The sequence below is a fragment of the Lepidochelys kempii genome, chromosome 1 (assembly GCF_965140285.1).
Source record: "Lepidochelys kempii isolate rLepKem1 chromosome 1, rLepKem1.hap1, whole genome shotgun sequence".
NCBI lineage: Eukaryota > Metazoa > Chordata > Testudines > Cheloniidae > Lepidochelys > Lepidochelys kempii.
In genome coordinates this window covers 69468156-69495549 of record NC_136380.1, presented here as the reverse complement: position 1 = coordinate 69495549, position 27394 = coordinate 69468156, and the positions used below count along the sequence as shown (strand labels likewise).

The 27394-nt window shown below is 44.0% G+C and overlaps 1 protein-coding gene across 7 annotated transcripts in view; it reads right to left on the bottom strand.

Moving 5' to 3' along the window:
- TDRD3 (tudor domain containing 3) overlaps positions 1 to 27394 on the bottom strand; it is a 443000-nt gene that overhangs the window by 230746 nt on the left and 184860 nt on the right. For all 7 annotated transcript variants that reach the window (XR_012159206.2, XM_073346158.2, XM_073346164.2 and 4 more), the window contains one exon: positions 23183 to 23324. Coding sequence is in view for 6 of the 7 variants with exons in the window: in XM_073346158.2 (XP_073202259.1) it covers positions 23183 to 23324 (142 nt within the window). In the remaining variant the exon portion in view is untranslated. The remainder of the gene's footprint in view (positions 1 to 23182; positions 23325 to 27394) is intronic.

Genomic DNA, 27394 nt, shown 5'->3' with positions numbered 1-27394 from the left:
TTCAGTGCTTTAATAAATCAGGGCCATAAGGAGTGTCTGTGAAAAAAACTGATCCAAGATATATCACTGAAGTAAATAAGTTTAGTGAGATTCACAAAAGGATTATTCATTTATAGGAATAAAAATAGTTCATGTGGTTACATTGGCTAAGATACAATTACAAGGACTATAAATACTATAATTACTTCTGATTAAGATGATCTTCTGGGAACAAAAGAAATACCACCCCAATGGTAAATAACTTCACAATTAAGTGAAATATAGGACTTTGACTCTCTCATCTGAGGCATGCGATATTGGCTATTGCAATAGGCAGAATATTAGAAGAAATAGATCTGCTCCATTATGGAACTTACTTTGGAAATTGATGAAACTCCCTCCTGCATATATGGAATATCAAACTGACAACACACACAATTATTTTAAAAACAAAATTGCTGACCTGTAACTGGAGATTCTTTGGGATGTGTGGTTCCCATCTGTATTCCACTGAGGGGTTTTGCACATGCGCCATGCATCAGGAGCCAGAGCTTTTGAAAGTAGTACTGTTCGGAGGTAGGTAAATGTATGGCTCGATTGAGGTGGAACTGGGAAATCACCTTGGGTAGAAACTTGGGGTGAAGGCAGAGAGAGACCTGGTCATTACGGAAAGTCATGAAGAGCGGGTTAGCCACCATGGCTCCCAGTTTGCCAATCCTCCTAGACAATGTAATGGTGATGAGGAAAGCAACATTCATAAAAAAGAGAGATAGAGAGAAGGAGACCATAGGTTTGAAGGTGGTGGTCATCAATGAGGTGAAGACGAGGTTAAGGTCCCATTAGGGGACAATAGGCTGAAGCGGGGGAGGGGTATTTTCAAAAAAGGCCCTTCCAGGATCATACAGGTAGGGGGTGGGCAAAAACGGATTGACCATCCACCAGTGGGTGAAAAGAGCTAAATGGCAGCTGAATACACCTTGATGGAATTGAGGGCCAGCCTTGAGTCCCTCAGAAAGAGTAAATAATCCAAGAGTATTGGGATGCCACTCTGGAGACAAGGCCCTGTCATGTAGCCCAGGAAATGAAATGCGTCCATTTGACTCAATACAGGCATCTTGTGGAATCTTGTGGAAGTGCAAGCTGGTCTCCATATTGGAAGAGAAGATTGAAGGCCTGGAGCAACAGATAACGACCCTGCGTTGCATACGAGAAACTGAGGATTTTCTAGACAAAACTCAGGATAGGCTTCTAGGGGCACAAAGCTCTAAAGATATAGAGCAGGTTGCACAGAGGAGCCAAGAGGCCAGTGAAGAAGCTTGGCAACATGTGACCTCCAGAAGAGGTAAGCGGAATGTCCGGGTTCCAGTAACACAGACACAGGTAACTAACCGCTTTCATGTTCTCTCCACAGGTACTGTTGCGGAGAGTGGACCAGATGATATGTCTGGGGCGAGAAAGCAGAAGGAGACTCCGCTGGTTGGAAGGCATGAGATGCGATGTCCTGAGGTTGGGGGTTCCACGACCACCACTCCCAAGAGGAGAAGGCGGGTGGTGGTGGTCGGGGACTCTCTCCTCCGGGGGACTGAGTCATCTATCTGCCGCCCTGACCGGGAAAACCGAGAAGTCTGCTGCTTGCCAGGGGCTAAGATTCGCGATGTGACGGAGAGACTGCCGAAACTCATCAAGCCCTCGGATCGCTACCCCTTCCTGCTTCTCCACGTGGGCACCAATGATACTGCCAAGAATGACCTTGAGCGGATCACTGCGGACTACGTGGCTCTGGGAAGAAGGATAAAGGAGTTGGAGGCGCAAGTGGTGTTCTCGTCCATCCTCCCCGTGGAAGGAAAAGGCCTGGGTAGGGACCGTCGAATCGTGGAAGTCAACGAATGGCTACGCAGGTGGTGTCGGAGAGAAGGTTTTGGATTCTTTGACCATGGGATGGTGTTCCATGAAGGAGGAGTGCTGGGCAGAGACGGGCTCCATCTTACGAAGAGAGGGAAGAGCATCTTTGCCAGCAGGCTGGCTAACCTAGTGAGGAGGGCTTTAAACTAGGTTCACCGGGGGAAGGAGACCAAAGCCCTGAGGTAAGTGGGAAAGCGGGATACCGGGAGGAAGCACAGGCAGGAATGTCTGTGAGGGGAGGGCTCCTGCCTCATACTGGGAATGAGGGGCGATCAACAGGTTATCTCAAGTGCTTATATACAAATGCACAAAGCCTTGGAAACAAGCAGGGAGAACTGGAGGTCCTGGTGATGTCAAGGAACTATGACGTGATTGGAATAACAGAGACTTGGTGGGATAACTCACATGACTGGAGTACTGTCATGGATGGTTATAAACTGTTCAGGAAGGACAGGCAGGGCAGAAAAGGTGGGGGCGTAGCACTGTATGTAAGGATCAGTATGACTGCTCAGAGCTCTGGTACGAAACTGTAGAAAAACCTGAGTGTCTCTGGATTAAGTTTAGAAGTGTGTGCAACAAGAGTGATGTAGTGGTGGGAGTCTGCTATAGACCACCGGACCAGGGGGAAGAGGTAGATGAGGCTTTCTTCCGGCAACTCACGGAAGCTACTAGATCGCATGCCCTGATTCTCATGGGTGACTTTAATTTTCCTGATATCTGCTGGGAGAGCAATACAGCGGTGCATAGACAATCCAGGAAGTTTTTGGAAAGCGTAGGGGACAATTTCCTGGCGCAAGTGCTAGAGGACACAACTAGGGGGGGGCGCTTTTCTTGACCTGCTGCTCACAAACTGGGTAGAATTAGTGGGGGAAGCAAAAGTGGATGGGAATCTGGGAGGCAGTGACCATGAGTTGGTTGAGTTCAGGATCCTGACGCAGGGAAGAAAGGTAAGCAGCAGGATACGGACCCTGGACTTCAGGAAAGCAGACTTCGACTCCCTCAGGGAACGGATGGCCAGGATCCCCTGGGGGACTAACTTGAAGGGGAAAGGAGTCCAGGAGAGCTGGCTGTATTTCAAGGAATCCCTGTTGAGGTTACAGGGACAAACCATCCCGATGAGTCGAAAGAATAGTAAATATGGCAGGCGACCAGCTTGGCTTAATAGTGAAATCCTAGCTGATCTTAAACATAAAAAAGAAGCTTACAAGAAGTGTAAGGTTGGACATATGCCCAGGGAAGAGTATAAAAATATTGCTCGGGCATGTAGGAATGATATCAGGAGGGCCAAATTGCACCTGGAGCTGCAGCTAGCAAGAGATGTCAAGAGTAACAAGAAGAGTTTCTTCAGGTATGTTGGCAACAAGAAGAAAGCCAAGGAAAGTGTGGGCCCCTTACTGAATTAGGGAGGTAACCTAGTGACAGAGGATGTGGAAAAAGCTAATGTACTCAATGCTTTTTTTGCCTCTGTCTTCACTAACAAGGTCAGCTCCCAGACTGCTGCGCTGGGCATCACAAAATGGGGAAGAGATGGCCAGCCCTCTGTGGAGATAGAGGTGGTTAGGGACTATTTAGAAAAGCTGGATGTGCACAAGTCCATGGGGCCGGACGAGTTGCATCCGAGAGTGCTGAAGGAATTGGCGGCTGTGATTGCAGAGCCATTGGCCATTATCTTTGAAAACTCGTGGCGAACCGGGGAAGTCCCGGATGACTGGAAAAAGGCTAATGTAGTGCCAATCTTTAAAAAAGGGAAGAAGGAGGATCCTGGGAACTACAGGCCAGTCAGCCTCACCTCAGTCCCTGGAAAAATCATGGAGCAGGTCCTCAAAGAATCAATCCTGAAGCACTTGCATGAGAGGAAGGTGATCAGGAACAGCCAGTATGGATTCACCAAGGGAAGGTCATGCCTGACTAATCTAATCGCCTTTTATGATGAGATTACTGGTTCTGTGGATGAAGGGAAAGCAGTGGATGTATTGTTTCTTGACTTTAGCAAAGCTTTTGACACGGTCTCCCACAGTATTCTTGTCAGCAAGTTAAGGAAGTATGGGCTGGATGAATGCACTATAAGGTGGGTAGAAAGCTGGCTAGATTGTCGGGCTCAACGGGTAGTGATCAATGGCTCCATGTCTAGTTGGCAGCCGGTGTCAAGTGGAGTGCCCCAAGGGTTGGTCCTGGGGCCGGTTTTGTTCAATATCTTCATAAATGATCTGGAGGATGGTGTGGATTGCACTCTCAGCAAATTTGCGGATGATACTAAACTGGGAGGAGTGGTAGATACGCTGGAGGAGAGGGATAGGATACAGAAGGACCTAGACCAATTGGAGGATTGGGCCAAAAGAAATCTGATGAGGTTCAATAAGGATAAGTGCAGGGTCCTGCACTTAGGATGGAAGAATCCAATGCGCCGCTACAGACTAGGGACCGAATGGCTAGGCAGCAGTTCTGCGGAAAAGGACCTAGGGGTGACAGTGGACGAGAAGCTGGATATGAGTCAGCAGTGTGCCCTTGTTGCCAAGAAGGCCAATGGCATTTTGGGATGTATAAGTAGGGGCATAGCGAGCAGATCGAGGGACGTGATCGTTCCCCTCTATTCGACATTGGTGAGGCCTCATCTGGAGTACTGTGTCCAGTTTTGGGCCCCACACTACAAGAAGGATGTGGATAAATTGGAGAGAGTCCAGCGAAGGGCAACAAAAATGATTAGGGGACTGGAACACATGAGTTATGAGGAGAGGCTGAGGGAGCTGGGATTGTTTAGCCTGCAGAAGAGAAGAATGAGGGGGGATTTGATAGCTGCTTTCAACTACCTGAAAGGGGGTTCCAAAGAGGATGGCTCTAGACTGTTCTCAATGGTAGCAGATGACAGAACGAGGAGTAATGGTCTCAAGTTGCAGTGGGGGAGGTTTAGATTGGATATTCGGAAAAACTTTTTCACTAAGAGGGTGGTGAAACACTGGAATGCGTTACCTAGGAAGGTGGTAGAATCTTCTTCCTTAGAGGTTTTTAAGGTCAGGCTTGACAAAGCCGTGGCTGGGATGATTTAATTGGGGATTGGTCCTGCTTTGAGCAGGGGGGTTGGACTAGATGACCTCCTGAGGTCCCTTCCAACCCTGATATTCTATGATCTTTCCTGCTACTTGAAAGGACATCTTGCACTGCCAGAGAGCACTCCTGAGCTAGTGGTGGTGTCCATCCAAAAACCAAGCCATTAGTTGAACAGTGTGCAGGTTGGAAGTCTGAATATGCTATTGTGTTGAGTCAGTAGCGCCGGGAATGCCTGAAGTGCGAGTGAAGGGTGCTTTGAAATGCAGAGGAGAAGCAGGAGGCAGAATTGGTGAGGCCAGAAAAGGGAGATCAGAATGGTTGTTGCTTTCTCTCATTTGATTTTATGGATTATTCATGCTATGAGGGTAAGGCGAGGAAGGCAGAGTTCATGCTGCCTGACCAATCAATGACTAGGGCATCCCCCTGTGATTGGGCTCCAATTCCTCCCTTTGAACAATCCTGGTTATATTTGGTGGTGTTGTGGGATTTGAAAAGATCACTTGCTGGGGTTCCCATCAGCCAAAGATGTCTGCCATTACAGAGTCATGCAATTCCCATATGTGGTTGGTTGCAAAGTTTCTGTGAGAGCATCAGCAATCACATTCTGGGTGCCAGTCAGTTAGGTTGCTGTCAAAACAATTTTGTGCATAATGCACCATTCACACAGGCATATAGCTTCCGTATACAGAGCTCGGGATTTTGTTTCCCCCTTGCTTGTTTATATAGAAGACTGCAGTAGTGTTGTCTGATATGGCAAGTACATATCAGTCCTGGATGTTTGGCAAAAATGCCTGGCAAACTTTGCATACTGCCCGGAGTTCCAATATGTTTATGTGCATCCGGAACTCCCATGTTGTTCAGGTGCCTTGTGTCATGCAGTCACCCATGAGGGACGCATCCATTATGATGGTCATGGTGGTTGCGGATGGGAGGAAGGTCATTCCCGAATAGACTTATACTGGGTTCATCCACCCTTGTAATGAGGAGAGAATTCTGGTGGCATGCATACCAGAGTGTGAATAGGTTGATGCATGGATGAGTAGATCCTTTGTAGCCAGAGTTGAAGGTGGTGCAGATAAATGTGAGCGAAGGGCGTGACGTATGTGCAGGTCATCATATGTCCCAAGAGAGCGAGGCATATTTTGGCCATAGGAAGGATTGGAAGTCACCAACGTATTTAGTTCCCTTATTGTATGGAATCTTTCCCATGGTAGATAAGTTTGTGTGGAAGTCTCATCTATGCAAGCTCCTATGAACTCCAGGGATTGTGTTATGGCATAAAGTTGATTATTCGATGTTGACACTGGGCCCCAGAGAGAAGAGGGGTAGAAGCAGTTGGGACATCAATTCCTGTGTCTTTTCTTTGACTGTGGTGCTATGAGCCAGTCATCCAGATAGCGAAAAATGAGGATCCTGTCACGTCTGAGATAAGCTGCCACCACTGAGAAAACTTGTGAACACTCGTGGGGCAGTGGTAAGTCAAACAGTAGAACCCTGTACTGAAAAAGCTGAGGTCCCACCTTGAACCTCAGGAACCTTCTGTTTGTCAGGTGTATATCAATATGGAAGTAGGCATCCTGCATATCGAAAGCTGTAAACCATATGCCTTTTTCTAGGGAGGGAATGATTGTTGCAAGTGTGACCATGCAGAATCTTGGTTTGGAAATCGAACAGATGAGGCATCAAAGATCCAATATCAGTGCCCATCCCCCATTTGGGGGGTGGGAGGGGAGAGAGACTAGGAAGTAGCTCAAGTAGAACCCTGTTCTCTGAAAGGGAACTGGGATTAGTTCCAGAGTTCCCCTCCGCAACAGGGAGTCATCCTCTAGTTGGAGGAAGTCATTGCGTGCGTGTTGCACGCATGTGGACCGAGGAAGAGGGCAATATGGGGGCATCGCTGTAAACTCTATGACGTAGCCACCCTAGATAATATCTAGGACCCACTTGTCCATTGTTATGGCTTTCCATGCTGGCAGAAAGAGTTTGAGGCAGCCTCTAAAAGAGGGTCGGAAGGATGGGCATTGGTGTATGGACAGTACTAAGGATACTCTTGTAAAATTTTGGAAAGTGGATCACAAGGCTGATAGGAGAGTAGAAGCTCCGACTTGGACCATGTGTCAGTGAAAAGGAACTGGAGAAACCGGTGGCTCGCTGCATTCTCTATCGCCTCGGGCAAAACCACAAGGCGGTACATGTGTGGACTGCTGAACAGTACTATTTCCAAAAGCTCCAGCTCCGGACACATGGTGCACGTGCATAACCCCTCCGTTGAATACAATATGGACATCACTCAAAAAAACCCAGCATCTGCATTTGTTCCTAAAAGAGCTACTACAACTTCTCGTTTTTCAAAAAAAATTCAAAATGTTTAATTGTAGCTCCTTCACCTTACCAGATGTGCTTGGATTATTCCACTGAGATTAGTAATTATAAAGGAACACTCCAATACATTCATACAACAAAAGGAGAGGCTCATATCTGCTCAGCAGTTTGCATGCCACCTACCCATCATAAAGTCCGTCCCTCCCACTTCTTTGTTATTATGAATTTCTCTATGTGTGTCTATATTATGTAATATATACAGACCCATCAAATGTTGTCACTCATCACCTAAAGCAGAATTTACTAGCATCCATATGGACCATCCTCCAGCTGCAGCGGCACAGGAGCCAGAAAACAGAGCTGTAAACAGGGGAGTTTGAGTGGGAGTTCTGTTGGAGGAGAAGGTATTTGTATTTGGTTTTGTATTGGTAGTATTTGTACGTGGAGAGGCTTGTAGGGGCTTTGTGATGGGAGAGAAGCTGAGCCCTGATTAGGGGGCGGGGCTTCTCTGACTAGGGGTCCTATAAAGGTAGCCAGCCAGTCAGGCAGTGGCACAGGAGCCAGCAAACAGAGCTGTAAACAGGGGAGTTTGAATTGTGGTACTTGTTTGGGATTTGGTTTTGCTGTGGGTGCTGGTGTTTTGGAATGGTTTGTGTTTCCCAGATTAACAGGATTTAGGTGGGAAGGCTATGACAGATACAGAGGCAGAAGTGGGAGTGACCCATGTAGTGGAAGACACAATGAAGATGACTGGATGTGGAAGCTGCAGTATGTACATGATCCTGGAGGGGGTACTCGGTAAGAGTTTTGTCTGCATTAAATGCTGTCTGATAGAGCTGATAGAGGAAAAGATCTGAGGTTTGGAGATGCAGGTGGAAAGTCTGGTTGAGTTTAGGAAGGAGTCTGAGCAGATTATGGAGCAAAGACATGAGGTATCGAAGGGAAAAGCTCAGACTTGCAGATGGAAGCAGGGCTAAGGAATTCTGAGGGGAGACTGGGTGAGGAAAGTGGTCAGTAGAAGCATGTGACTAAAAGAACCAGGCAGAGGAAAAGACGTGCTAGTAAAGGAGAAATAGAGCTCAAGAACAGGTTTGTAGAGTTGGAAAATGAAGAAGGGGCTCAGCAGGTAGTCGCTGTAGGTAGAAGGTCAAGGAAGAAGAGAAGAGCGGCTAGTCCTATAGGAAAAGGGAAGAGTCAATGGAGACTACACCAAATATGAGCCCTAGGAGGATACAGGATGGGTTGAAGAGGATTACAAGGGAGAATAGGAATGGAAAGAACTTGCAGCCAGAGGGAACAGGGGATAGAGTGGAGAATAGCACCATCACCAGGAAAAGGCAGGTCTATGTGATCAGGGACTCTTTACTGAGAAGAATAGACAGGCCTGTAATCAGAGCTGATCCAGAGAATAGAAGGGTGTGCTGTCTTCCAGGTGCTAAGATATGGAATGTAGACCTGAGGTTGAAAAGGATCCTAAAGGGAGCAGGAAAGAATCCCCTAATTATCCTTCATGTGGGAACAAATGATATGGCTAGATTCTTGCTGGAAAGTATTAAGGGACACTATGCTAGGCTGGGGAAGACGCTTAAGGAAATTGAGGCTCAGGTGATCTTTAGTGGGATTCTGCCTGTTCCTAGAGAAGGGCAACAAAGATGTGATAAGATTATGACTATTAACAGATGGCTTAGGCAGTGGTGCGATAAGGAGGGCTTTGGGATGTATGGCCACAAACAAACATTCATGGACCGAGGACAGTTCTCTCGGGATGGACTTCATCTGAGTAGGAAAGGAAACAGACTTCTAGGATGGAGGCTGGCTCAACTGATTAAGAGAGCTTTAAACTAGGAATCTGGGGGAGATGTCCAGGTAATCTCCACGCCAGATTTTAGCATTGAGAGGGAAGAAAACGAAGAAAGAAAGGATACAGCCATGGGTAGGAGAATGTATATAAAGAGGAAGGGCAGTGTGGATACCAGTCTAATAGGTTATACTGGCTGTAGAATGACCGTGCCTAATAGGGTACAGAATGTGAGCGAGGCCAAACAGCAAAAATTAAGATGTTTGTACACCAATGCAAGGAGCCGAGGTAACAAAATGGAGGAACTAGAGCTACTGGTGCAGGAAGTGAAACCAGATATGATAGGGATAACAGAAACATGGTGGAATAGCAGTCATGACTGGACTACAGGTATTGAAGGGTATGTTCTGTTTAGGAAAGACCGAAATAAAGGTAAAGGTGGGGGAGTAGCATTGTATATCAAGGATGAGGTAGAATGTAAAGAAATAAGAAGCGATGGAATGGATAAGACAGAGTCCGTCTGGGCAAAAATTACATTGGGGAAGAAAACTATTAGAGCTGCCCCTGCGATAGTGCTTGGGGTGTGCTATAGACAGCCGGGATCTAATTTGGATATGGATGGAGCCCTTTTTAATGTTTTTAATAGAGTAAATACTAATGGAAACTGCGTGATCATGGGAGACTTTAACTTCCCAGATATAGACTGGAGGACGAGTGCTAGTAATAATAATAGGGCTCCCATTTTCCTAGATGTGATAGCTGAGGGATTCCTTCATCAAGTAGTTGCTGAACCGACTAGAGGGAATGCCATTTTAGATTTGGTTTTGGTGAGTAGTGAGGACCTCATAGAAGAAATGATTGTAGGGGATAACCTTGGTTCAAGTGATCATGAGCTAATTCAGTTCAAACTGAACGGAAGGATTAACAAAAATAAATCTGTAACTAGGGTTTTTGATTTCAAAAGGGCTGACTTTCAAAAATTAAGGAAATTAGTTAGGGAAGTGGATTGGACTGAAGAACTTATGGATCTAAAGGTAGAGGAGGCCTGGGATTACTTTAAATCAAAGCTGCAGAAGCTATCGGAAGCCTGCATCCCAAGAAAGGGGAAAAAATTCATAGGCAGGAGTTGTAGACCAACCTGGATGAACAAGCATCTCAGAGAGGTGATTAAGAAAAAGCACAAAGCATACAGGGAGTGGAAGATGGGAGGAAAGCAAGGAAAGCTACCTTACTGAGGTCAGAACGTGTACGGATAAAGTGAGACAGGCTAAAAGTCAAGTAGAATTGGACCTTCCAAAGGGAATTAAAACCAACAGTAAAAGGTTCTATAGCCATATAAATAAGAAGAAAACAAAGAAAGAAGAAGTGGGACCGCTAAACACCGAGGATGGAGTGGAGATTAAGGATAATCTAGGCATGGCCCAATATCTAAACAAATACTTTGCCTCAGTCTTTAATAAGGCTAAAGAGGATCTTAGGGATAATGGTAGCATGACAAATGGGAATGAGGATATGGGGGTAGATATTACCATATCCGAGGTAGAAGCGAAACTCAAACATCTTAATGGGACTAAATCGGGGGGCGCAGATAATCTTCATCCAAGAATATTAAAGGAATTGGCACCCGAAATTGCAAGCCCACTAGCAAGAATTTTTAATGAATCTGTAAACTCAGGAGTTGTACTGTATGATTGGAGAATTGCTAACACAGTTCCTATTTTTAAGAAAGGGGAAATAAGTGATCCGGGTAACTACAGGCCTGTTAGTTTGACATCTGTATTATGCACGGTCTTGGAAAAAATTTTGAAGGAGAAAGTAGTTAAGGACATTGAAGTCAATGGTAAATGGGACAAAATACAACATGGTTTTACAAAAGGTAGATCGTGCCAAACCAACCTGATCTCCTTCTTTGAGAAAGTAATAGATTTTTTAGACAAAGGAAACGCAGTGGATCTAATTTACCTAGATTTCAGTAAGGCATTTGATACCGTGCCACATGGGGAATTAGTTAAATTGGAAAAGATGGGGATCAATATGAACACTGAAAGGTGGATAAGGAACTGGTTAAAGGGGAGACTACAACGGGTCCTACTGAAAGGTGAACTGTCAGGCTGGAGGGAGGTTACCAGTGGAGTTCCTCAAGGATCAGTTTTGGGACCAGTCTTATTTAATCTTTTTATTCCTGACCTCGGCACAAAAAGTGGGTGTGCGCTAATAAAGTCTGCGGATGATACAAAGCTGGGAGGTACTGCCAATTTAGAGAAGGACCGGGAAATCATACAGGAGAATCTGGATGACCTCATAAACTGGAGTAATAGTAATAGGATGAAATTTAATAGTGAGAAGTGTAAGGTTATGCATTTAGGGATTAATAACAAGAATTTTTGTTATAAACTGGGGATGCATCAATTAGAAGTAACGGAGGAGGAGAAGGACCTTGGAGTATTGGTTGATCATAGGATGACTATGAGCCGCCAATGTGATATGGCTGTGAAAAAAGCTAATGTGGTCTTGGGATCCATCAGGAGAGGTATTTCCAGTAGGGATAAGGAGGTTTTAGTACCGTTTTACAAGGCACTGGTGAGACCTCATCTGGAATACTGTGTGCAATTCTGGTCTCCCATGTTTAAGAAGGATTAATTCAAACTGGAACAGGTACAGAGAAGGGCTACTAGGATGACCCGAGGAATGGAAAACTTGTCTTATGAAAGGAGACTCAAGGAGCTTGGCTTGTTTAGCCTAACTAAAAGAAAGTTGAGGGGAGATATGATTGCTCTCTATAAATATATCAGAGGGATAAATACCGGAGAGGGAGGGGAATTATTTAAGCTCAGTACCAATGTGGACTCAAGAACAAATGGATATAAACTGGCCACCAGGAAGTTTAGACTTGAAATTAGACGAAGGTTTCTAACCATCAGAGGAGTGAAGTTTTGGAATAGCCTTCCAAGGGAAGCAGTGGGGGCAAAAGATCTATCTGGCTTTAAGATTAAACTCGATAAATTTATGGAGGAGATGGTATGATGGGATAACATGATTTTGGTAATTAATTGATCTTTAAATACTCATGGTAAATAGGCCCGATGGCCTGTGATGGGATTTAGATGGGGTGGGATCTGAGTTACTCAGGAAAGAATTTTCTGTAGTATCTGGCTGGTGAATCTTGCCCATATGCTCAGGGTTTAGCTGATCGCCATATTTGGGGTCGGGAAGGAATTTTCCTCCAGGGCAGATTGGAAGAGGCCCTGGAGGTTTTTCGCCTTCTTCTGTAGCATGGGACACGGGTCACTTACTGGAGGATTGTCTGCTCCTTCAAGTCTTTAAACCATGATTTGAGGACTTCAACAGCTCAGACAGAGGTGTGGTTTTTTGCAGGAGTGGATGGGTGAGATTCTGTGGCCTGCGTTGTGCAGGAGGTCAGACTAGATGATCATAATGGTCCCTTCTGACCTTAGTATCTATATTTGATTATTAATGAAGCCAGGAACTCGCAAGTCACATGGGTGGAACAGGAAGAAAATCAACAGTAGCTCAAAAAGACAACTCCACTGCTGAAAAAATAAAATGACTTCTCTCTTCAACACTAGAATGCTGACAGCATCCTGAATATAGCATAAGTGTAGATTTTTGGACCATAATTATAAAGACTTTTTAAAGTACCCTTAAGATTAAATCTGACTTTTTTAGAACACCGTCAAGTAATAACAGCATTTCTGGATTACATGAGATACCAAATAACTCAGTATATGCAACTGCCAAATCATTGCCTTCTATAGGAGCCCCACTTGCAATGGAAAACACAATTACTGATTTGTTTGATGAAAATAAAAGCTTACAGCACTCCTCAAGACTGATTCATTGAGAAGCACTTGAAAGTAGCAAATCACTCAGACAGAGAAGTAAACACTTAAGGACAGAGCCCATGATACTGTTGCTCAGCCGACTTTCACGCTAGGGTCTTACATTTACTGGATTTAACCCCCAGACATCACCACTGAATAGTATGTATTGTAATATGTAATATAAAACAAGAACTTTTTGAAAATATTTCTAGCATCTTTCCAACATCTTTGAACCTGGAAGTTTATATTCTCTTGTCAGAGATTAGATTAAGATTTGTATCCTCCCACTAAACAGAGCATTAAATTCAATTTCACATTCCTACCAACAGAAAAAAAGTGGATCACCAGAGGCTGGAAATCAATGTGCATACATACAACCTCCTATAGTCTACTATAAACAACTAGGAAAGGAAATTATTTTGACAGAAACAGGAGAGATCATTTTAATTAAAAATTGATGTGTACTTATATACGTAATACCGTATAACTTATAAAATCCACTAAGTTATCAATGATAGAATGAAAGAGAATGTTCCTTGTTGTTTATCTGTGTGCAATTTCATGTGCTAGGAAAAAAATATTCATTCCTTTATGTATTTGAAACTTGTGCTTCTTTATATTAGAACATACTGCCCTTTGTTGCAAGTTACTTAGGTAATATCTACACTTACCTCCAGAGCAATTGATCCAGTGGGGGTTGATTTATCGCATCCAGTGAAGATGTGATAAATTGACCACCGAACACTCTCCCGTCGACTCAGGTACTCCACCAGAGCGAGAAGCGTAGGCAGAGTTGACGGGGAGCATCAGCAGTCAACCTACCATAGTGAATACACCGCAATAAGTAGATCTAAGTATGTCGACTTCAGCTATGTTATTCATGTAGCTGAAGTTGCGTAACTTAGGCCTGGTCTACGGTACGTGGTTATTTCGGAATTAGCCAAGTTACCTCGAAATAAAACTGGTTCCGTACACACGACCAAACCAGTTTTTTCGATTTAAAGGGCTCTTTACTCTGATTTCTGACACCTTGGCAAGTGGAGTAGTGCGAAAATCGAGATCGCAGTTCCGGGTTACAGGTACTGTGGACGCAATTTGACGATATTGGCCTCCGGGAGCTATCCCAGAATGCTCCCTTGTGACCGCTCTGGACAACACTCTGAACTCCGATGCACTAGCCAGGCAGGCAGTAAAAGCACTGGGAACTTTCGAATTTCCTGTTTGGTCACCATCAGCACAAGCGACCATGCAGAGTCCACCATCTCAAGAGACCATGCAGTCCCGGATTCGCAGACGAGCTCCAGCATGGTCCAAACGGGAGGTACTGGATCTCACTGCATGTTGGGGAGACGAATCTGTTATGGCAGAACTACGTTCCAAAAAAAGGAACGGAAATACGAACATTAAAGTCTCTAGGGCCATGACGGAAAGAGGCTACTCCAGGGACACAGAACAGTGTCGTACAAAAATCAAGGAGCTCAGGCAAGCGTACTAAAAAGCCAGGGAGGCGAACGGGCGCTCTGGGTCACAGCCCCATACATGCTGCTTCTACTGTGAGCTGCATGCAATTATGGGGGGTGATGACACCACTACCCCAACACTGTCCGTGGATACCTGCAAGGGGGGAGTAGCACGGAGGGAGGAGGAGGAGGAGGACAGTGCATACGCAGCAAGTGGGGAATCTGTTTTCCCCCTTAGCCAGGAACTATTCTTAATGCTGGAGCCAATAGCCTCCTCCTACTCCCAAAGCATGCTCCCCGACCATGACCCTGAAGAAGGCACTTCTGGTGAGTGAGAGCTTGATCGGAGCCACGCGGTGGGGGGAGACCCAGCCACGCTAGGCTGTTTGCGTTTAGTTTAAAGGACTCATCCCTGCTCAGATCCTCATCGGAGCCCCGCGGTGGGTGTGTGTGTGGAGGGGATGGAAGGGAAGGGTGTTGTGTGAAGCGATCATCTCAGAGAGCCCGCATGCTGCCTGCAAGCTGAATTCTGCTGCCTGGCTGCTGCCTGCATGCTGAATTCTGTTGCCTGGCAGCATGTGATGGCTTACTCACACCAAAGCGGCAGGCACTTCAGCATAAGAGGCAAAATGAAACCTTGTACAGAAAGATCATGTGCTGTGTACTATGAAGTTCCTGTTTCACTGAAAAACAGTGTCCCCTTTGTTCTCTAAAATGTATCTTTTTAAGAAACAAACAACACTCACACTGTACCCTGGCCACTCATGAAACTGGCTTTCAAAGTTTCTCTGATGTGCAGCACACCCTGCTGTGCTCTTCTAATTGCCCTCTTGTCTGGCTGTGCGAAACTGGCGACGAGGCGAGTTGCTTCAACCTCCCACCCTGCCATAAATGTCTCCCCCTTACTCTCACACATATTGTGGAGCACACAACAAGCAACAATTACGATTGGAATATTGGTTTTGCAGAGGTCTAACCGACTCAATAAACTGCGCCAATGCGCTTTTAAATGTCCAAATGCACATTCTACCACCATTCTGCACTTGCTCAGCCTATAGTTGAACAGCTCCTTACTACTGTCCAGGGTACCTGTGTACAGCTTCATGAGCCAGGGCATTAAAGTTTAGGCTGGGTCCTCGAGGATAACTATAGGCATTTCAACATCCCCAACAGTAATTTTCTGGTCTGGGAAGTAAGTTCCTTCCTGCAGCTGTTCAAACAGACCAGAGTTCCTGAAGATGCGAGCGACATGCACCTTTCCCGGCCATCCCACGTTGATGTTGGTGAAACGTCCCTTGTGATCCACCAGTGCTCGAAGCACCATGGAAAAGTACCCCTTGCGGTTTATGTACTGGTAGCTCCGGTGTTCTGGGGCCAAGATAGGGATATGCATTCCGTCTGTTGCCTGCTGCAGTTAGGGAACTCCAGCGCATTAAAACCATCCACAATGGTCTGCATAGTTCCCAAAGTCACTACCCTTGATAGCAGCTGGTCAATGATTCTGTGGGATACTTACAGTACAGCAACCCCCACAGTAGATTTCCCCACTCCAAACTGATTCCCGACTGACCAGTAGCCATCGGGTGTTGCAAGATTCCACAGGGCTATGGCGACTCGCTTCTCAACTGTGAGGGCTGCTCTCATTTTGGTGTCTTTGTGCTTCAGGGCAGGAGACAGCAAGTCACAAAGTTCCATGAAAGTGGCCCTATGCATACGAAAGTTTCTCAGCCACTGGGAATCATCCCAGACCTGCAACACTATGCGGTCCCACAAGTCTGTGCTTGTTTCCCGGGCCCAGAATCGGCATTCCACAGCATGAACCTGGCCCAACAGCACCATAATCTCCCAATCACCACATGCCGTGCCGTCTGTGTCCATGACCTCATCACTATAGTAATCGCGCTGTTGTCGTTTCCGCGCCCAGTTTTGCAGGTACTGCACATACTGCTGGATAATGCGTGAGGTATTTACAATGGTCAAAACTGCAGTGGAGATCTGATCAGACTCCATGGCTATGGCGCCTGCATGGGTAATCCTGGAAAAAGAGCACGAAATGTAGGAGAGCAGAGTGGCAGTGGAAGCTGTGCTGTTTGATTCACGGTAGCCGAACAAAGGCTGAAAATGGTTGTCTTCTGTGGCTTTCACGGAGGTGGTAGCCCAGGACAGACAACATGGAGAAGCTCGGAAGCGTGGCAATAGCGGGAGAGCAGAGTTGGTGGTGGAAGCTGTGCTGCTTGGTTCACGATGACTGAGCAGAGTTGAGTTGGAGAGGTGGATTCATAGTAGCAGGAGAGCAGCGGTGCACCGTCTGCTGAAAGCAGGATGGCATCTGCACGCCAAATAAAGCGCGAAACGATTGTCTGCCGTAGCTTTCTGACGACACACACCCAGAAACACCCGCGAGAATGTTTTTGCCCCATCATGCACTGGGAGCTTAACCCAGAATTCCAATGGGCGGCAGAGACTGCAGGAACTGTGGGATAGCTACCCACAGTGCACCGCTCCAACATTCGATGTTAGCCTTGGTACTGTGGATGCAATCTGCCAAATTCATGCGCTTTAGTGGGGACACAGAAGACCAAATGTATAAAATAGCTCCCGAAAATTCTAATAGAATAATTTCGTACTGTAGACGTACCCTTAGATAGATATCCCCCCACCCCGTGTAGACAAGGCCTAAGATGGCCATCAGAAATAAGCCTCGTATTCCATGTATCATATACCTCACTGATATCCAATTATTATACATTCAACTTTTAAAGGAGAAGATTTACCTTATCATAACATTTACTTTATCATCCTGAAATGGTAACAATTTTCTAGAACATAAGAAGAGAGGTATTTATAGCACAGCAAGCTAAATGTTTCCTTTGTAACACAGTCAACTATATGCTATTGCATGTCTAATTATTTCTGCCCTGAGGTAGGCACTGACAGTTGTGGGCCACTCCAGATAGGAGGTGCAGATTGCCACGCTATCACAAGGAGTAAAAAATGTAACAGAAAATTTCATTACAAAATTATAAAAAAAACACACACCCATCAAAACACACGCCAAACTTACCTTGCTTGGATCCCTTCGCTCATTTCTCACTGTTTTGTTTACTTAGATTATAATTTCTTCAGAACAGGGACTTGTTTTCCTATTGTGTGTTTGTGAGCTGTTCAACACATCACCCCAAAGAAGGAGATAAACAGAAGTTCTATTTTGCACTGCAGTTTCACTGACGTAGACCTAGCAAGCTCCTGTAAGAGCATTATGTCTCAGTAACTGCTCAAGACCCTATACAAATGCAAAGCCATAAATTAGTGAGCTACAGCCCGCATCTGTCCACCAGCCATTTTAATCCGGCCCTTGAGCTCCCGCTGCGGAGCGGGATCTGGGGCTTACCCTGCTCCAGCCGGGGAGCAGGGTTGGGAGGTGCTCTGCGCGGCTCCTAGAACCAGTGATGTGACCCCTCTCCAGCTCTTATGCGTAGGGGCAGCCAGGGGGCTCCACTCTGCATGCTGCCCCTGCCCCAAGTGCTGCCCCCGCAGCTCCCATTAGCCGGGAACCACAGCAGGGGCAGAGCCTATGGATGGGGCAGTGAGGAGCAGAGCCTCTTCGCCGCACCTCTGCGTAGGGTCAACATGCTCCTTCTTCCGGGATACACTTGAGGTAAGTGCCGCCTGGAGCCCTAAGCCACCCCCCAGTGCCCCAACCCCTTGCCTCAGCCCTGATTCCCCTCCTACACTCCAAACCCCTCATCCCCGGCCCAACCCCACACCTCCTGCCACAGCCCCCTCCTGCACCCTGAACTCATTTCTGGCCCCCACCCTGGAGCCCACACCTCCTCACGCATGACAACTCCAATTTCATGAGCATTCATAGTCCGCCACATAATTTCCATACCCAGATGTGGCCCTCGAGCCAAAAAGTTTACCCACCCCTGCCCTAAGGGCACGTGTACACTTCATCTGGGAATGAGCCAACAGGCCTGGATCCACAGACGTGAGCACAGCTTGCGCCTGCACTCTAAAAACTGCTGTTTAAACACTGCAGCTCAGGCTGAAGCTCACGGCCGGAGGCCTGGAAAGGGGTAGGCTTGAGAGCCTGTTCTCCAGCCCAAGCTGCAATGTCAAAGTACTGTGTACACAACTGTTCTTAGAGTGCTAGCTGGAACCTTGCTAGCACAAGTCTGTGGGCCAAGGGTGGGAAGCTTGCTGCCAAATACAGTGCACAGGCCCTAACAGGCTAATTGAGATGTTATTACCAAGTGATTAATTAGCACAGAGGTACATGAAGGACACACTGTGGATTTAGATACCTAGGATTTTTGGATAAAGGGAATTCTGATAACTAATTATACTACAGTGCTTTTCACTGGTAGATCTCAAAGTGCTTCATAATCTTTCAAATACGTATTCCCAACATCTCTGTAGGTGAAACATTATAATCTCCATTTTACAGATGGGGAACTGAGGCACAGAGGCTAAGTGACTTGCCCAAGGTCACACAGAAAGTCCATGACAGAGCTGGGAACTGAACCCATGTCTCCCACTTCCTAAACATGTGTTCTAACCACTGGACCTTTCTCCTGCCGACAAGGAGATTAACAAAATAATCTCTCTCCCCACTCCCTCGCCTTTGCAGGCATATGAGATGTAGATACAAGTAGTTCTTGCTCTCACTAGAAAATAAACACATTGGACTAGCTTCTAGCAGCTTCTGTTTCTGGAGCTGTGATCGTTTGGAGGAAAAAATCCAAAATTCAGGCTGGGTTATTATAGAGTACACTCTTCGTATAGAAAGAGTTATTTACAGAATTTTCATCGGTATTAAAGCCAGAAGAGACCGTATAATCTTCTAGTTTGACCTCATCAGAGTATTATTATATCAATAAAGGACAGTTGGAGCCCTATGTGCCTGTCTGCTTATATTCTGGCCATGATGACAAGCAGCACAGATTGGGTGTGGAAGAGCAAGGAGCTGGAAAGACCCAGGCCACTTTCTTTCGACAGATGCAACCATTTTCCTTTTGAAAATTAATAAAGTAGCACCTAAAGGCCCTAATCAGGGACTGAAGACCCATTGTGCTGCACATCATACACACATAGATCAAAAATGGTCCCTACCCACAGCTCTTACAATCTAAGTATATGAAAAATGTTTTCTTATCTTACCTGCATATGGATTTTACTTTTTTGAGCTCAGTGTCTATGACTAATAATAAAACCATGCAATGGGGTGCTGTACAACAAATGTACTGATGAAAGAGTTGAAAGAGAGAAGAGGTTTTGATCAAGCTGAATGTGTAGAAAATTCAGTTTATTGCATTTTGACAAATGTTTCTCCTATTTTCTCTCCTCAGGAAAATCCACTCCCTATTTATTTCAAAAGGCTGACCAAGAGCTCCTGCATTTCCAAGACACTTCACCACTGCTGAGATTTCCATTTATTGTGTACAGATTAAGCCCTTTCAAAGGTTCTCTTGTAGTGCAGCTCTTTCATCATTGTAGTAACAATATCACAGAGATCAGAAAATCTGCAGATGGCCAATGATTACACAATGTATTTATTTACACTTGTGGACTATCTCCTCCTCAGTAAGGAATCTAACAGGGCCACTGGGATAGCTGTGGAAGAACTGGGGAACTTTTGTACAGGAAAATATGCTCCTGTGGTGGGTTTTTACACACTGTAAAAAAGCAAAGCAGAAGGGCATACATTAACTTCGCTACAATATAGCTCTTGAGTGACATCAAAATGGTGGCATACAGAAGACACCAGACAGCCATCAAATTTTCATTAGTCCGCATGTTAAAATTTTTTTCCTATAAATGGCGGCATGCCAAAAGTTGTTGATCCCTGGCATAGAACATGGACACCAAGAGAAAATTATGTCAACCAGGATAAAACCGTTAAGGATCACAGTTCACATAAGCTGGGAATGGGTGACAGGGGATGGATCACTTGATCTGTTCTGTTCATTCCCTCTGAAGCACCTGGCATTGGCCACTGTCAGAAGTCAGAATATTGGGCTATATGGACCTTTGGTCTGACCCAGTATGGCCATTCTTATGTTATGTTCTTATGTTCACACAACACACTTTGATTTTAGCAGCTAAATTTTCAGAAGATCTCATCCTCATTGAGCATACTCCAGCCTCTCTCAGCTCCCAGTGCTGACAACACTGCATAGACACCATCCCCACAAAGCAACTGAGCAGACTCCATCCTTTCTCAGCTGCTACTTGTGACAGAACTGCATGTGGGCCATCCCCATAGAAACAGAATTTCTGAGCAAGCTCCATCCCAGGGCTACTAGAGCAAAGCTGGACTTTCCCTCTACTGGCTGTTCCCACCTGCCCCAGGATAGACCAGGGTGTGGCTGAGCACAGGAACAGAGAGCCTCTATCCTCAATTCATAGATCCCAAGGCCAGAGAGGACCATTGTGCCCATCTAGTCTGATGTCCTGTATAATGGCCATAGAACTTCCCCAAAATGATTTCTAAAGCATAGCTTTTAGACAAACATCCAATCCTGATTTTAAAATGGCCAGAAATGGAGATTCTACCACAACCCTTGGTAAATTGTTCCAATGGTTAACTACCCTTGCTGTTAAAAATTTACACTTTGTTTCCAGTCTGAATTTGTCTAGCCTCAACTTCCAGCCACTGGATCATGTTATACCTTTCTCTGCTAGACTGAAGAGCTCATTATTAAATATTTGTTCTCCATATAGGAACTTACAGCCTGTAGTCAACTCACCCCTTAACCTTCTCTTTGTTAAACTAAATAGATTGAGCTACTTGAGTCTATCACTATAAGGCATGTGTTCTAGTTCTTCAATCATTTTCTTGGCTCTTCTCTGAACCCTCTCCAGTTTATAAACATCATTCTTGAATTGTGGGCTCCAGAACAGGACACAGTATTCCAGCAGTGGTCACACCAATACCAAACACAGAGGTAAAATAACCTCTCTGTTGCTACTCCAGATTCCCCTGTTCATGCATCCCAGGATCACATTAGCCCTTTTGAACACAGCATCATACTGGGAGGTCATGTTAACCTGATTATCCAACACGATCTCCAAATCTTTTTCAGAGTCATTCCTTTGAAGAATAGAGTCTTCCATCCTGTAAGTATGGCCTACATTCTCGCATGCACTTACAGTTAGCTGTATTAAAATGCATATTGTTTGTTTTTGCACAGTTTGCCAAGAGATCCAGATCACTCTAAATCAGTGACCTGCCCTCTTCGTTATTTACCACTCCCCACATTTGTGTCATCTGCAAACTTTCATAGGGTCACAGAAGATTAGGGTTGGAAGAGACCTCAGGAGGTCATCTAGTCCAACCCCCTGCTCAAAGCAGGATCAACCCCAACTAAATCATCCCAGCCAGGCCTTTGTCAAGCTGGGCCTGTTGATTTTATGAATGAAATTATTTTGCTGTCGGCCCCAGAGCTGAATTTTCAAGGATATTAGCGGAGCTCTATACCTGACAACCCTTACCTTTGGAATTCTCTTCCCTTTATGACACCAGATTTGGAGATGCACAGGACATGAGATTACACAATTTGATTTAGCATTTCGGACATTATTTGTATGAAGGCAGCATAGCTTAAGGATACCTACACAGTTTACAGATTATATTGATTTTTTTACAACTATTTTTCAATTACCGGAGCACAAAAAGACATGTTAACACACATTTTCTTTATTTGTGTGTTTTTATAAGTCAAAATCATTCAAATCAATTATAATTGAGTTTGTCCAAAATACCTTAAAAAAAACACTTCCCATACTAAGACCAAAGATAGTTTCAACAACAACAAAGAATACGTTTGCCAAAATTAATGTCAGTTGAAAATAATGCTCTTGGGTAAGATGCTCTTTGATTGGTTGACATATGCAATAGGTCTACATTCTGAACCATTAAATATTTAAGATAATTCAGTGAACAAATATCACTCAATGGTCCCTAAATCCATTTGGCAAAGTGACTAAATCTACATTAGTCATTTAGTATAACAGTAATCAATCAACAGGCTAGAACATTGTCACAAGTCCAAGTCCAAGATTAGTCCCTACTCTGGGAATAATCATCATTGCTTTGTCTTATCATTAATATTGGAGAAGAAAATAGCCAGCCTATAACATTTTCTCCACTGATATGCTCTCCTAATTTGGCCATATTAGAGTGGAGTGAATGAAATTAAAAATCTTTGTGATTTCTTTAAAAGCTCTCAACACCTTCAGTTCATCTTACGTGACTGCAGCCTTATTTATACTACTGTTGAAACATAAGCAAAAATTATGTTTAAGCACAGCTGACGTAAAAGTATGCTTACAGACTACAACTGAAAATCTTTTATTTTAAAATTCTGTTGCAAGAAAAAAAAAATCTATATGCACTGGTCAGGGAAACCACAACCACCATCCTGCCAATCACCACCACGCTTAAATACATTGCAACAGACAGATGGCCACATACCTGCTTCAGGTGAAGAGAATGATTAGCTAAAAACAGTTTGCTGGCCAATATAATTTTTAACCCACATTTTAAATTTAAAATTCTGCACAATAAAAAATGAATCATTTGTTGCTCAAAAGTTTTCACTTATTTCTGCATGGGCAGCATCTGAACTGCAGCATAAAATATTACATTTAATTACAGTGATTTGGCTTTACCCATAACAATAACTTGGGCAGCGAAGTTCTAAATATTTGCATTTAAAATACTATTATTGCATAAAAACTTCTAACATTTTATTAGTCACAATTAGCTTGCAGAAGTTATATATAATTAACCTCCTGTAAGACAAGCATTCACAGTGATGCTACCTCACCCTTTGTAACTCCCACTTTTCTATAAGATGATCCACTTCACCGCCGAGAACGACAGTGTTTCTGTCATCCAAAAGCAGGAATCCATTTTTCACTTCAACAATTCCTGACAGCTTAATTTTTGTTCCAGGTGGTGTGTTCAAGCTAAAAACAGAAACAAACAAAGAAAATCTCAAACATTACATATAGAGATTCTACCAGACAAAACCCAACCACAGGTTACTAAATAGCAGTACATTTAAATAGAGTGAAACAATGTTGACAGAAAACTACCTATAAATATGTTTTCTTATATAAACACAAATGATATTCAGTTACTTTTTAAATAATAATATGTCTGAACAAACCTATTTATGGAACCAAAGTCAATACTTCGCAGCTATAAAACACTTGAACCATTCTTGGAGTGGGTTGTTGGGATTAATTGGTGTTTTTTGCGAAATTTTTGATTTGACTGAAACAAACAATGCATAGGAAAAACTATCAAATTACTAAGATAAACAGCTACAAAATCACCCTTGCAAAGTATTAAATAATAAGAAATACAATAAATAAAACACAGTATTAGGATTGCATGTTTTAAAGTAAATTTGATGTTCAGGAAAGACTCCAGATTAACCACGCGGAAAAGTGAACTGATCTCTTTAACTACACAACAGTTACAGCACAAGGAATGGTAATACAAACTTTCCCGCACTCCCCTGACATGTATGTCCCTGTACTCTGTTCTGCAGATAACAATTCTTTCAGGGAACAGTCTCCATGCCTGTTCAGTCTTTGACTTCTCTGCTTAAGTGCCAAGAAAGGTACTAATAAATGCCAATTTTGATGGCAGTTTTTTGTTATGTGGAACTCGTTCATTAGTGATTTTTGGATTGAAACACCTACTCATTTCACATAAGCCACTCATCAGCTGTCAGATGATAATGACTTCTCAGCAATTACCAAGCATGCCAAATTCAAGCCAGTTACATAGAAGCAACCCCGCATCCCCAGCCACCAATACTCATTTCCCCAAGCCAACCACAGGATATTTTGTTACTAATTCATTATTTTATTTCAGACCTATTGCCCTACGGCTTTATACTTGCTATTTTTATTAGCACTGGGCTACTATGGCAAAAAAACCTGCCTTGTGACCAAAATCTAAAAAATAAAATCATCAGGTTCCACTATAATTAAAACAGAGTATACCAGGCTGCAAAGAATTCTGTTGTGAAATAATATCCAATAACTACAAGTCACAACTACTTTAAGTAATGCAAACAAAAACCAAGTTCTATGGGGTGGACTGCACATGTACAACAGTATAACCAGTGCACAGGTGGAATACTTTGGACTAGATTGCGAGCCTGAAATTTGTTTTTCAAGGGAACTGGACAATCAGCTACAATTATTAGCCAACTATAAATTCACATGTTCCCTGGCACTAGCTTTAATGATCAGCTTGCATAATAAGATCAGTGCTTGGGTCAGAGCTACTTTTCTTGTCTCTCCTTTTCCTGAGTCACTACCAGTTTCCCTAAACTTTACCACACAGAGGAACTCTGGAGAGAAGTTTAGGGTGGCTTTATGAAGACACAAGGGGAGTATGACAAAGTAAATATTGTTTAAATAACAATGGCTCTTAAGCAGCACAGGTTACATTAACAGTTACTTCAGTAGAGGAAGAAGAAAACCCATAGTGGTTTCTGGTACTATTAAGTGTAGCTACTGATGCTTTGCTTATATTGTATGTTAACAGAATACTGCAGTAGATCCACTGGCATACAGAATGGATAACAGATTTGAGATTTCAAGCTTTTATTGCAAATAAATACAGAGCATTTACCAGATCTACTAGACTGAAATTGGAAAAAGTACCTAACTTCATATACTGTTTTATTAAGGTATTTGCCACATGCAAGTGCAAATGACAACAAATGTCAGACTTATTTTTTCCTTTTTTTTTTTTAAAGTAGTACAACACCAATCAACTTCTGTTGTTGGCATCCTTTCATCTGTGAGGCACAGTGGGAATTGCAGCCTATGATGTAGATGGTTTGCAATGTCTCATGTGACTGAATAGGCCAATCCGAGATTTGCATGATCTTTGGCAGTTACTGTAAATGTATATATCTTAGTTGGGAGCTGCTTGCTTCCTACTGGCTCTTTTTTCCTCAGGCTGTAGGAGCCAGCTCCCAGCATGGACTTTGATACCCTGATGGAGAAGATGGCACCACTTGTTACAATCACTTGCCAAGATTTCCCATTGGTCAGGATCAATTTCAAATTCCTTCATATCTCACTTGCATATGTCTTTATAGCAAAGCTTGGGATGTCCTGTTGTTCTTGTTCCCTCTGATAGCTCCTCGTAGAGCTCATCCTTGGGTATGCATCTACCTTCCAACCTACTCAGATGGCCCAGCCAGCGCAGTCGTCTTCACTTGAGCAGGGCTGTCACAGTTGGTAAATTTGCCCTTTGAAGATCCTCTGCATTGGTGACTTTATCTTGCCATTTGGTGTTGAGTATGCAGTATAAACAGCATAAGTGGAAACTGTTCAACCTTTTCTCCTGATGAGCATAAATTGTCCATGTTTCCTGATCATACATGAGAGTGCTGATGACGCAAGCTTGGTACACTAGCATTTGGGTCTTGATGGTAAGGTTTGAATTGTTCCATGCTCTTTTAGTTAGTCTGCTAAAGATGATGGCAGCCTTTCCAATGAGAACATTTAGTTCTTTATCCAATGAGAGGTTGGTAGTCACTGTACAACCTAAATAGTTGAACTTTCTTTTAGACTACTTCTAGCTGGTTTGCACTTAAGGTAATTGAAGGATCTTGTGGAACCCCCTGTCCTACTACAACTGTTTTCTTGATGCTGATGGCAAGAGCAAATGTCTGACAGGTACTTGAAAGGCGGTCCATGAGTTCTCGTAATAGATCTTCATTGTGGGCTATGAGGGCAGCATCATCAGCTAATAGAAGTTCCCTGATTAGCACCTTTTTGACTTTGGTCTTTGACTTAAGTTGGGACAGGTTGAATAGTTTCTCATCTGATCTTGTGTGAAGATACACTCCATCTTCAAAAAGAAAAGGAGTACTTGTGGCACCTTCGAGACTAACAAATGTATTTGAGCATAAGCTTTCGTGAGCTACAGCTCCGATGAAGTGAGCTGTAGCTCACGAAAGCTTATGCTCAAATAAATTTGTTAGTCTCGAAGGTGCCACAAGCACTTTTTTTTTTTTTTTTTTGCGACTACAGACTAACACGGCTGCTACTCTTAGTGCCGAATACTTTAGTTAGGTCCACAAAGGCTATGTACAATGGTTGGTTTTGCTCTCTGCACCTTTCTTGGAGTTGACGCAGAGAAAATATCATGTCTATAGTTGATCTTCCAGCCCTGAATCAGCACTGTGATTTAGGGTAGACAATTCACCAGCTGTTGTAGGCGTACTAAGATGACTTTTGCAAAAGCTTTTCCTGCTAAGCTTAGTAGCAGGATACCCCTGTAGTTGTTGCAGTCATTCTTTTCACCTTTATTTTTATACAAAGTGATGATGTTTGCATTGCGCATCTCTTGTGGTCCCCTCTCCCTCTTTCCAGCACTTAAGTAGCAGCTGATAAAGATATGGTAATAGAGCGTCTTTCCTGCACTTGAGGATTTCCGCTGGGATGCCATCTTTTTCAGGAGCCTTGCCAATTGATAGCAAATCAACGGCCTTGCTTAGCTCTTCCACAGTGGGCTCCACATCTAGCTCTAGCATGACCTGAGAGCTGGTATTTGATCCAGTGATTTGCAGGTGATGTTTCTTTCCTGTGCATATAGCTCTAAATAGCATTCAACCCAATGAGACAACAGCTTGTTTTTATCTGTAATGATTTCACCACTGTGCAATTTGAGAAGGGCAACCTTGTTGACAGCGGGACCTAGAGCTTCCTCAGGCCATCATACATGACTTTGAGGTTTCCTATGTCTGAGACTATCTGTATCTCTTCACAGAACTTGATCCAGTTAGGAGTTGCACAGCATCTGCTTGCTTGGTGTATCTCAGTTTTTGCATGTGGAAGTCTCACTTTGGTACACTCTGTTGGCTTCCTGTTGTGATCCAGATAGGCTGTGTTCTTAATGTTGATGAGAGGTAACAGTTCTGCTTCATTTTCTTCAAACTGGTCATTTTTGATGGTCTCTTACCCCTAAATGTAGCTAAAGCTGTTTCATGGATTGTTAT